This window comes from Heteronotia binoei, chromosome 4, assembly GCF_032191835.1.
Source record: "Heteronotia binoei isolate CCM8104 ecotype False Entrance Well chromosome 4, APGP_CSIRO_Hbin_v1, whole genome shotgun sequence".
Taxonomy (NCBI): domain Eukaryota; kingdom Metazoa; phylum Chordata; class Lepidosauria; order Squamata; family Gekkonidae; genus Heteronotia; species Heteronotia binoei.
Window position 1 is genome coordinate 161,640,662 of NC_083226.1, and position 12,552 is coordinate 161,653,213.

Below are 12,552 nucleotides of genomic sequence, written 5' to 3' on the forward strand. Positions count from 1 at the left end.
AAACAACAACAGTGAAGTGTGTCTTCGAGGAGCAACTGACTCTTGAGGTGGAAAGAGATGAGAAGAGGTGGTTTTGCCAATGCCTTCCTCTAGATATGAGAAGCTCCATGGTGCAGAGTAGTAAGCTGCAGTACTGCAGTCCAAGTTTGATTCCAGTGGAAGCTGGGTTCAGGTAGCTGGCTCAAGGTTGACTCAGCCTTCCATCTTTCCAAGGTCAGTAAAATGAGTACTTTACCCACTTGCTGTGGGTAAAACAGACAACTGGGGAAGGCAATGGCAAACCACCCCATAACAAAAAGGCTGCCAAGTAAATGTTGTGATGTGATGTCACCCCATGGGTCGGTAATGACTAGGTGCTTGCACAGGGGGCTACCTCTTCTAAAAATGGGGCCATCAAGCAACCCAAGCCTGAAGTTAACAGATTCCTATATTCGCCCTAGGCGTTTAAGGAGGATATAGCTGGCCAAAAGATTCCAGTTGCAATTGAAAGAGACATCCACATTGCTGAGTTTGATAACTAGGAGCCAAGATTCTTCAGGAAGAAGTATCCCAAGTTTCACAGCTCTTTCAGAATATGCCAAGTTTCACAGCTCTTTCATCAGATCCCATGCAAATTCACTTCTGTGTAGGACCCACAGATCTTGGTGGGGCTTCACCTTCTTCCATTTGGGCCATGTAAGAAATGGTTTCCTGGGTCATCTGTGAAAGCTATGGGTACATGGTACCCACCTGACACTTCAGCTAGTCTACAAAGTGTTTCAGAGAACTGTCTTGGTGTGCAGCAGGAGAGCTGGATTTGGGTCTAGCTGCACCTTAGAGACCAACAACATTTTCAAAGTACCAGCTTTTGTACCCTGATATCTGATGAAGGGAGCCTTGACTCTTGAAAGTCTCTGCCCCTCCCCAGGAAAAAAAAAAACTGTAGAAGAAGACTGAAGATTGCAGATTTATACCCTATCCTTCTCTCTGAATCACAGAGCAGCTTACAATCTCCTTTATCTTCCTCCTCTACAACAGATACCCTGTGAGGTAAGTGGGGCTGAGAGAGCTCTCCCAGAAGCTGCCCTTTCAAGGACAGCTCTGCAAAAGCTACGGCTGACCCAAAGCCATTCCAGCAGGTGCAAGTGGAGGAGTGGGGAATCAAACCTGGTTCTCTCAGATAAGAGTTCACACACTTAACCACTACACCAAACTGGCTCTCTAGGTCTCTAAGGTGCTACTGGACTCAAAGCCAGCTTAGGTAAGCAGAATTACAAGCATTAGCCCTTCCTAGCAATAAGATTTTGCACTGCCTTGACAACTAGTAAGACTGTTTATGGTACAGAGTTCTAGAAAAGCCTCTGTACAACAAACCCAAGGAAAATAAACTCATTTTTAAGCAAAGCATGTAGGAGAGCCATGTATTTTCATAGCAGCTTCTATTTTTGCATTCCGGACTTGGTTCACCCTTCAATATGGTGCAAAATTACCTCAACTCTGCCAGCCAGAAGGGATATACAGATGCTTTATTAGCAGGGAACCTCAGAAACTAGAAACAAGTCCAAATCAATACTCAGTCTCACACTAAATCCTCCTTCAACTATATCCCTGAACACTGGAAATGGATATTTTTCAGCATTAGATGCCTTCAAAAATGATTCATTTATACTCTATTTACATTCCTGAACTTAATAGGGACAGTAGACGTTCCCTCAAATCCGGCAAACGTCTTAAAACAAATTATGAGACGATGATAATACATATATGGGCAGAAGGAAGTAGAGTGATGATGGTTAGTGAGCATGATTGCTTAAAAATGAAACAATTGGCCACAGTGAGCAATGATTTCAAGAGGCATTTATGCACCTCTCACTCCTCCACATGTTCCACTTGGCATTAACAGGTCAGAATACAAAGCACTGTGAAGGAGATTCTCGGATTACATTTCTGCTCATTGACAAACTCTTTCAAGAATGCTTTAGAGTACATTCCTTATTGCTTAAAAGAAATATTGCAAACTGCTTCTTTTCCTGCAGACGAGTCCACTGCTTCTTTTCCTGCAAATGAATTGGTTTTGTTAAATGTCAGCAATCGGCTCCCTGGATTTGCGTAATTCCAAGTCTTTATTTTTTAAAAAATTAAAAATACATTTCTAACACTTAATGGCAATGTTCTCTCATCCCCGCCCCCTCCCTGAGCAGACCATTTCACATCCTGAACGGAATAGAACTGCTGTAATCTTAAAATGACTCAACCAACAACAACAAAAAAACCCTTTGGAAAAATAACGAAAAATTAGTGAAAAATACTTCAAAAGTGTAATAGATAATCAAACACCTCAACTTCATACATTTTCACATATCATTACATACAACAGCATATTATCACAAATGCAAGATATAAAGCACAAAGAATAAATATTCAAAAGTGCTTGCAGTTAGTCCATATCCAGTTTGAAGTCCCTGAAAGCCACTAATTAAAGTGCCAGTGTCCAATGTGTTGCAACTGCAGATAATTCTTGTTCTTCAGCAAAGAATTTATGATGTTAAGACGTTGCTTTAAACTTCATTTCTTTTTTTCTTTTTTTTGTCCAAAAACTTTTTATTGAACTTAATAAACATACAAATAAAGCAATCAATGACTGTATCTGCAATCATTCTTTGTGTATAAGCATAGTATACCATACCAGCAGAATATATATATATATATACACACAAAATACAAACAAAACAACAAAACACAATATATGTATATGTGCGTGTATATATATATATATATGTATGTATATATATATATATATATATACACACACACACACCCATATATATATTCACACACACATACATAATTGGCAGCTGAATTAAAAAAATAAGTACTCTGTCCATATATTAATTACATCAAATTGATAATGCCATAATATCTACCAGGTATACATGTACGCATTTGATCTACAGGACCAAAAGAAAATTTAAGAAATGGAAGCCACTTGTACATCAGAGATTCGTTACCCTCTGAATTGTTTATATTGCATAAACTATCTGCTATCTTGTCCATAGCACAGACCTCCCAGATTTTAGCATACCAGGCTTTAACTGGAGGAATATTGGGAGATTTCCAAAACTGGGCTAACACCATTTTAGCAGCAGCTAGTAAAAGGGATATCAGGGATTTATTGAGAGAAGTAATAGGAATACCTTTCCAACAGTCAAGCAAAATGAGTTCCAATCTTAAGGGTAAACTATAGCCCGTGATATCCTTCATTTCTTTAAAGACGTTTATTATATAGTGGATGGTCATAAGCCTCTAACAGTGAAGCTTGTAATACTGTTTCAAATGTCTTCATCTGAGAGACGTGTTCCACTTATCAACTCCCAGCATACAACATTCCTATGACACTAGCTCTGGAGAAAACCTCTTAAATGGGCAATGGCAATGCAAGACCTGCTCCTGACAGCTGCTGAGCGGGGCTTTCTATGTTAATGAGCGGCCACTCATGCGCACAGCATAGAGAGAATCAGGGGTGGGATTCTAGCAGGAGCTCCTCTGCATATTAGGCCACACACCCCTGATGTAGCCAATCCTCCAAGAGCTTACAAAAAAAAGAGCCTTGTAAGCTCTTGGAGGATTGGCTACATCAGGGGTGTGTGGCCTAATATGCAAAGGAGCTCCTGAAAGAATTCCACCCCTGGAGGGAATGCTGCTTATGGGTGCAAAGTATTCATCACAGATGTTAAACTGATGGAGGGCTCTTTCACTGAAGTTTCAGACAAAGTATATCACTTGGGAGACACACAGGGAAACAGGAAGTAGTTACATTTTAAGGGCGTATGGGAATTGACGCTACAGAAATGAAAAGGCCATGTATAATACATGTGAACACAGGAAAGTTGCCTTATACTGAATCAGACCCCTGGTCCATCAAGGTCAGTATTGTCTACTCAACCCGGCAGTGGCTCCCTAGCATCTCAGGCTGAGATCTTTCGCATCACCTGTGAACTAATCCTTACTGGAGATGCCGGGGATTGAACCTGGGACCTTCTGCTAAGCATTAGGAAGAACTTCCTGACAGAGTGGATCCTCAGTGGAACAGGCTTCCTCGGGAGGTGGTGGGCTCTCCTTCCTTGGAGGTTTTTAAGCAGAGGCTAGAGGGCCATCAGATAGCAATGCTGATTCTGTAAATTAGGCAGATCATGGAAAGGGCTGCATCCTTTTCTCAGGAAAATGCTGAATGACACTTTGGGGTCAGCCAGCAATTTTTCTCCAGGCCAGTTTGGCCAGGGATCCTGAAGGTTTTTTCCATCTTCTGAGCATGGAGCAGGGGTCACTGGGGATGTGCGTGGGGGGAGGGAGAGAGGTATTTCTGAAATTCCTGCATTGTTTGACTAGATGACCCTGGAGGTCCCTTTTAACTCTATGATTCTACATAAACCCAGAGAGCACAAAGTTACTCAATAACAGCCTACTGGTCAGCAAAGCACTAACTTTATCCCAGGCAGGAACCCTCAGTCTGAACGCAGACTATATTTGTATCTCTGGGCTTGGAAACATCTCCCTGTGTCCTTGCAGAAAGCAAAACCTCCCCTTTGAAAGAGAGAAAAGTGCCCCTTAATCAGAAGCAAAGAACTGATTTTCAGATTTCCTCTATTTACTCAGTGCTGAAAGTGCTTTAGCAGAATGCAGGGAGGCATCATTGAGATTGACCCGCAGGGAGCACCCGTTCATAAGCAGCCACCTCATAAGAACATAATAGAAGCCATGTTGGATCAGGCCAATGGCCCATCCAGTCCAACACTCTGTGTCACACAGTGGCCAAAAAACCCAGGCGCCATCAGGAGGTCCATCAGTGGGACCAGGACACTAGAAGCCGTCCCTTTGTGCCTCCCCCAAGCACCAGGAATACAGAGCATCACTTGCCCCAGGCAGAGAGTTCCAACAATATGCTGTGGCTAATAGCCACTGATGGACCTCTGCTCCATATGTTTATCCATATGTTTATCCAGTCCGACTGTAGGAAGGTGCTTGGCTATGAATTCCCAGTGCTGTGATTGGTCCCATCCCCACGATAGCCTCTTTGCAACTGACCCTGCCTCTGTGCCAGACATTTTGTCATAGAGTTCATTTATAAAAAAATATAATAAAAGATTTATACAAATCATATTTAAAAGTTTATAAAAATTGTATACAAAGATTTATAAAAAAATAGGGCAGCTTGACAATGACAGACACAAGGATGTCTCTCAGGAAATTATTAAGGCGGCACAGATGCACATACTCTGTTATAATTTCTCATTGCACCCTTTTGGCATGAGTTCAGAGACCAAACCTATTGGCCAAGGAGAGAGAAAAACCTCTAGAATATTTTGAAAGTCTAGCCAACAAATATGTATTCTTATCCTCAGTTGTATACTGGCCTCAGAAAAAAAGAAGATATACTCTACAACAGTACAAAACTAAATCAATACTTAAAAAAAATCTATTAAAACATTTATTCATGATTTTTCATATTCAAATACACTTAAATGTTTATTTATTTTGCAAAGGTAGCTAACCAATTAAAACACATCTAATAAGCCCACGTCTTAAAAACCATAAAAACTGACAAAATCATTAAAATCATACAAAAACGTTTTTTAAAAATTCATTGGATAGGAAGGAGAGATCATTTAGAAAAATAACAAAAAAAAACCCTCTTCACCCGCTAGCTGAAGATGGCAACAGAAGAGGACAGAGAAGTCTCCCTAGGGGAGAGAGTTCCAGAGATTTGGTGCCACAACCAAAAAGGCTGTCCCCCCAAGTTGCTACCTGCCTAATCTCAGAAGCTGGGGACACATGAATCAGGGCCTCAGAAGATGACCATGGTGGTCTGGAAGGTTCATAAGGCAGTAGGCAGTTCTTCAAGTGTTTTGGTCCCAAACCATCAGGGCTTTTAAAAGGTCAAGACCAGAACCTTGAAATGTGCAAACTAACAAATTGGGTTACCAATTCCCAGGTGGGAGCAGGGGATTCCCTCGTTTTGAAGCCCTCCCCCCACTTCAGGATCATCAGAAAGTGGGGGGAGAGGGAAATGTTTGCTGGGCATTCCATTATTCCCTATGGAGGCCGATTCCCATAGGGTATAATGGAGAATTGATCCATGAGTATCTGGGACTGGGGGGGGGCTGTTTTTTTGAGGTACAGGCACCAAATCTGCAGTATAGCATCTGTTGCCTCTCCTCAAAACACTCTCCAAGTTCCAAAAAAACTGAATCAGGGGGTCCAATTCTATAAGCCCCAAAAGAAGGGAAGGCATCTAAAAGGTGTGCGGTCCCTTTAAATGCAATGGCCAGAACTTTGCTCCTGGCTCCACCCCTAATGTCTCCTGGCTCCACCCCCCAAGGTCCCTAGATATTTCTTGAATTGGACCTGGCAACCCTAATTGGGAGCCAGTGTTGATGGATCAAGACTGGAGCGATATGGTCCCTTTGACCTACTCCAGTCAATATTTCTGGGGCTGCAGCATCCTGCACCAACTCTCAAGGGCAGCCCCCATACAGCACACGGCAGTAATCTAATCTAGATGTAACCAGGCCATGCGCCACGGGGGTTAGATCTTCTCCGTCCAGGAAAGGCTGCAGCTGTGACCGTATTGCTTTTAGCTGTACATAGTTAAATCTGTCAACAAGATGCAGTGATATAGTATCGTATTGTCTGGTTTTGACAATGCTGGTGACATCTGACCTTTGCTCCCATTATGTGGTCAGCTGAGCTGACCAAGGAGGCAGCTGAAACTATTCTTACAGACCCTGGCTGCAGTAGTGCAGAAAACAGAGAATCCATGCAGAAAGCCTTACATTTAAAAAATACAGAAAGAGCATACCAAATTTTTCTAGCCTTAACGTTCAAGGAATAAAAATAGCTACATATATTTATTAAAAGAGCTGAGAGAATTGACTTAACTGCGGTAGGAGAAGACATTTCCCCCTTTAAACAAAACAATAGTGGTGACACTATCTTTATCTGACGGTTTTCCTTTCAAGGGTCTCATTCAGAAACTCAACAGATTTCATTAATCTAATTAACATCACTGGGTGGATGGAGTATTTCTCCCTAAATGTCTTAGTATCATAGGTGACTTACATATATCGTAGCTAGAAGAAATTCACTTGAATCTGCAACAAAGCTACTAACGGAAGTCAAAAGCGATTTGCTAATTGTTTCAGCCCACCTGACATAATTTAACATGTTCTGCTTTTTGCTATAAATAAATAAAATGTTTTAATACTGTTAACATGGAGGGAGAGCAGCATAAAACCCTGCACTTGAAACGGATTTTTGCATTTTTAAATGTCTCAAAAGCAGTTTTACCTTTAAAAATAAATGGTGCAGACCTGAAAATTTTATTTACAATAAAATGATTTTTTAAATTTATTTTTCTTTCTTTTTTGGTGATTCACAATTTCAGCTGAAAGCAATTCCTGGGAACTATCTCACACTGTCTTGCATTATGAAACCAATCAATACATATTAGCATTAAAATACAGATACAGAAAGAAGCTGCATCATATTTCCAAGATGACAAGTTGAGATTTACGTTGTCTTCATCACAACTTAATATTTCCTTGTTTGAACTTCCCCAGTTGTCATCCTACAACAAAGCATTATTTTTATTACAGTCAACTGACTGTCATTTGACTATATATTGTTTCATCTGTGTCCTTCCATTTCCATTCTGGATGGCCATCTCTACAGATGGCAACCTTTCGCTTTTAAAGGAAAACTAAATGCTAGCAAGATTAAAGCTCTTGACCAGCTAAATGATGTGGGCTGGTTAATCACTTGCCTTTTAACCTGGGCTTTATTTGAGCAGGAACGCAGTTCCGGCTGGCTTGGGGTCAGGAAGAGTGGCCTAATATGCAAATGAGTTCATGCTGGGCTTTTTCTACAAAAAATAGTCCTGTGCCAGACAATGGTGGTGTCAGGGGGTGTGGCCTAATATGCAAATGAGTTCGTGCTGGGCTTCTTCTACAAAAACAGCCCTGCTTTTAACTGAGTTAAATGTAAGTTCTGCCCATTACCAAAACCTTCAGAGATACTCAAAGGGTGAGTTTCAACTGATAATCAGCAATGTTACTTATCCTAGTTAGGAAGGCACTACCTTTAATAGTCTCCCTCAGTGTCTTGTTTCCTTCTGCAATAATAGGCCAAAATATATGTATGCACTTAAAATGTGATAATAAAATGGGTACAACAACAATGATGAGAGGTAGGCATTAAGATGTTTTTTGATGTAAACACAAGAGAAGTGGAATAAATTGACAAACTTTGAATAAGCTGTACAGTCTGTCATAAACATTTTATAGCTAAAAATTGCCAACTTTGTCTCCTATAAATAATTAAAAAAAAGATTTTACTGTCTTTTATGTAGTATTGTAAAAGTTCTGATAGTGTTTAAAGGCGTTAAGATGTTTTTTAACTACTTCCACTTTTACATACTACTTTTGATTATAGCAGTTTTGGTTTTCATTATATGTATATAACACAGAATTAAAATATGTAAAATTTTAATATTTAATATGTAATTTAAAGTATTTTGTGCCTCAGTGGTGCTTCATATACCAATTTCTACAAGAACTGAACTGATACCTCAAACACATATGAGGCTAGCCTTAGTAAGAAAAAGAAATTTATACCCTGCCATTCACTCAGAGTACCTTACAGTCTTCTTTTCCTTCATCTCTCCACAAAAGACACCCTCTTTGGGGGAAAATCTTGATCCTGATAGGGCTGCCAACCTCCAGATGGGAGCTGGAGATCTCTCAAATCACAACTGATCTTCAGACTACATAAACCAGTTACTTCTTACTGATTTGAAATAGTTATTCACTTTTCCTGGAGAAAAATAGCTGCTTTATAAGGTGACTTGCATGGCATTATAACCTACTGGGGTCCCTCCTCCCCCTAGACCCCACTCTCCCAGGCTCCACTCTCAAATCTCCAGATATTTCCAAATCTGGAGTCAGCAAACCTGTCCTGGGAGCATCAACAGCAATCTGACTACCAGCCTGAGACAGAGTCTGGGCTACTTTCATCGCTTAGGATCAGCCAGCAACAATATCAAACATCAGCAGAAATAAACAGCTGTCAACAATTTAAAGCAAACCTATGATGCGTGCTTTATATGGATCAGAAAATGCTGCAGATGTCTTGTTTTACACAGTCAGGCCCTACACCACTGACTTCAGTATGACTCAGAACAAAAGTATAAACATTAAAAAGCTATCAAGACCCTCAAAAAATAGAAGAAGAAGATATTGGATTTATATCCTGCCCTCCACTCCGAAGAGTCTCAGAGCGGCTCACAATCTCCTTTACCTTCCTCCCCCACAACAGACACCCTGTGAGGTGGGTGGGGCTGGAGAGGGCTCTCACAGCAGCTGCCCTTTCAAGGACAACCTTTGCCAGAGCTATGGCTGACCCAAGGCCATGCCAGCAGGTGCAAGTGGAGGAGTGGGGAATCAAATTCGGTTCTCCCACATAAGAGTCCGCACACTTAACCACAACACCAAACTGGCTCTCCGAAAAATACAACTACAGCAAATTGTGAATCGGAAGGAAGACATTACTAAGAGTTCACCATATGTGAACGATCATCAAAAGCCCAAATGGATTCACTGTTCCATAGCATGAGTGCTCTAGCTACCCGCTGAACTCCACCTTCTTTCAGTCACTGACACAAAGAAAAAAGTTACTGCCCTTTATACTAGTTCACTCCTTATAGATCTACTGGATTTTTTTCATATTGTAATTTATGCAGGCTTCCAGTCAATAGAAATAAATATAGTTCTCTTTTAAACCTGCACAGAAATCTATACGGAGCTCAATCAAGTCACAGAATCCAAAAAGAAACTCACTCGGTCTATAAACTGTGGCTTGCTAGCTGTATTGACAGAATGTTAAGGAAGGCCTTTCGTTATTTAGATTGTGAAGATACTGACTTAAGTGGAAGCCATATGAGAGGTTGCAAGGAAAAATATACCATGAGTTGTATCCCAACAATAATCTCCATCAGTGTAAGAAGGAGGTTATTTGTACCAATTGTTCCCTGCCCCACAACAGATCTCTGATTCTCCTTTCTTGCTGTTCATTGGGGACCCACATCCCCAGTGGCAGCATGTTGAGAAGGCCAATAGGCTGCACAAGACGGGGTGGGCAAGGAAGGGTAGAAATTTTCAGGATCTACCCCACTATTTCAAAAGTGTGCCTGTGTCTAAAATGGACTATAAATTCTGGGTCCTCAACTCCAAATGAGATGGAGACCAAGGTCTGGGAACCGCATTTAAATGCATTCAACCCTCGTAACTTTGGCCTTTCCTGCTGACAATGAGATTGTTAGCTCTTTGGGGCAAGGATTTCTTGCTTTTGCTTACACTGCAAAACACCATGCAAAGTGAAGACAGTACATTAATTAATCCTGCATAATGCAGGTCTTCACAAAAGAGCTTTTTTGACATCCAACATCAAGTCTTGAAGTGGCAGCAAAGTGATTTGACCTGGCCTCTCTAGGAATTCCATTCAACTCCCAACATAATATAAACAAAGAATACACAAATATCCAACTTCCTATATTAGACCAACAGTGCAATTACCATTAGCTGAGAATCTTTTTCTGTACAAACATGCCACTTATCATTACGGAGATGTTTGGTAGAGATTAGTCACGCAATAAAACAAAGAGAACAGAACTGCTGCAGTAGCATGCTAGCTACCTACGTCAAATGCAGAAAATATTTATACCTGAGACTTCTACAATATGGAATTGGGCAATAATTCCACTGCAGCCTAGTTTAATCTTCTCAAATCTTGCATAGGGATGGACATGAACTGGCTCACAAGTCAAAATTCAGCACAAACTTTGGCTGGTTCAGAGCCCCTGAACTGATGCTCTGGGAAGGTGCCTCTCTCATAAATTTACCAGATTTTTGTCTGGTTTGGCTGCTTGGGGACACTTAAACTTAACAGCTGAGTAGTGCAGGACCTGTAGCTGAGTTGTTAGGTTGATGGCTGTCAACCTAACAGTGGGGCAGGTCTGCCCATCAACTGTTTAAATGACTGCAAACCATTGAACCTGTCAGTTTTGCTTCCCTTCCCCACTTTAAGGGGGGAAGAAAACTGAGCAGGTTAAATGGCTGCCAAATGGCTGCCAGGTATTTAACCCTTTCCAAGCAATCCCCCCTTTCTCTATGGACCGGCCCAGGGACCTTTTGAGTCAGTTCAGGGGCTGCCCCAAACTCCAAACCTAACCAGATTTTTTTAGGTTTCTGCCCATCTCTTATCTTGGAAACTAAGCATGGTAAGTCCATGGATGGGAGACCACCAAGGAAGTTCAGAGACAGGCAATGGCAAACCATAGTCTCTTGCCTTGAAAAACCTACAGGATCTCCATAAGTCAGTTGCAAATCAAAAGCACTTTCCACCACCACAGGAATACACCTGAGAGCCCTGGTGTAGAGCAATTAAATATACACATGCTTACCCGCAGAGATGTCATCATCTACCAGATCGTGCTCTTCTTCTTGAATTTTGGTTTCTGTCCCTGATGGCTCTGGACTAGCAGTGGCAGTCTGAATGGCTTCTGTGGTCACTCCAGCTGAAACAAGTCAATCCACAGAAAACGTCAGTCTGTTGTAGCATTCCAAGAGTTACAGAACATACAAATTGCATCGAAGAGATCTTACAGAAACTGAATTTCATGCTTTATTTCTCCCCTTCAGAAGACCTACTAATCTAATTATACCAGATTCTCTGAAGATCATAACAGGACAGAGGTTGGGTTCTTCAAGTCCCACCTTTGTGACTGTTTTAGTCAAGAAGTTTTATTTTATCGAGATCCGGTCATGCTACTCAAACGACGGCAAACCAAATGACATGTCCCTCTGAAGTGTGCAGCACACAACAGTGGTCTCTCTTCTAAACCACAAACAGATTATTAAAACGTGAGTGTAAGTATTCACACGGCACATTAAGCAGTACAGAAATTATATAAATAGGATTCTACTTGCAATAAGCTAAACAAAACAGTATAGGCTGCTGTTCTTAAGCATTTATGGAAGCAAGTTTGTAAAACCGTTTTGTGTGGTGTAACCCTCTCACTGGCACAGAAAAGCCCTCTTGAATAGTTCAGTTTTGCATGGATGAGATAAAGTCATTAGAACACCGGATTGCCTGATTTAGCAGCCATGCTGGTAAAACAGCACAAGTGCCATTTCAAAAGCACTGGCAGCCTACATAGAAGGCAGAGTTTATACTAGCTTTTATTCAACGTGCTAAAATTGGAGCATATTATTTTAAAAGCAAATAATCTGAGAGACTTCAACCTGTATTTCCACGGGGGGGAGGGGGGGGAGATCGTAAATAATAACAGTAAAAAAAGAACAGCAGCAGCAACCCAAAAGACAAAAAGGAGAGAGAATGTGAAAAACAGAAATAAATCAGATGGAGACAGACTGTGAAATATGGCTCCTTTTTTGAAATAAAGTCAATGAACAGAGCATGCATTACAAGGCCTGACCTCCCTTGTTCTCTAGTACTATCTCG

At 41.1% G+C, this 12,552-nt stretch overlaps 1 protein-coding gene across 3 annotated transcripts in view; it reads right to left on the reverse strand.

Moving 5' to 3' along the window:
• Window positions 1-12,552, reverse strand: part of WDR7 (WD repeat domain 7) — a 301,241-nt gene that overhangs the window by 202,669 nt on the left and 86,020 nt on the right. For all 3 annotated transcript variants that reach the window (XM_060236131.1, XM_060236133.1, XM_060236130.1), the window contains one exon: window positions 11,492-11,605. In XM_060236131.1, the coding sequence (XP_060092114.1) occupies window positions 11,492-11,605 (114 nt within the window). The remainder of the gene's footprint in view (window positions 1-11,491; window positions 11,606-12,552) is intronic.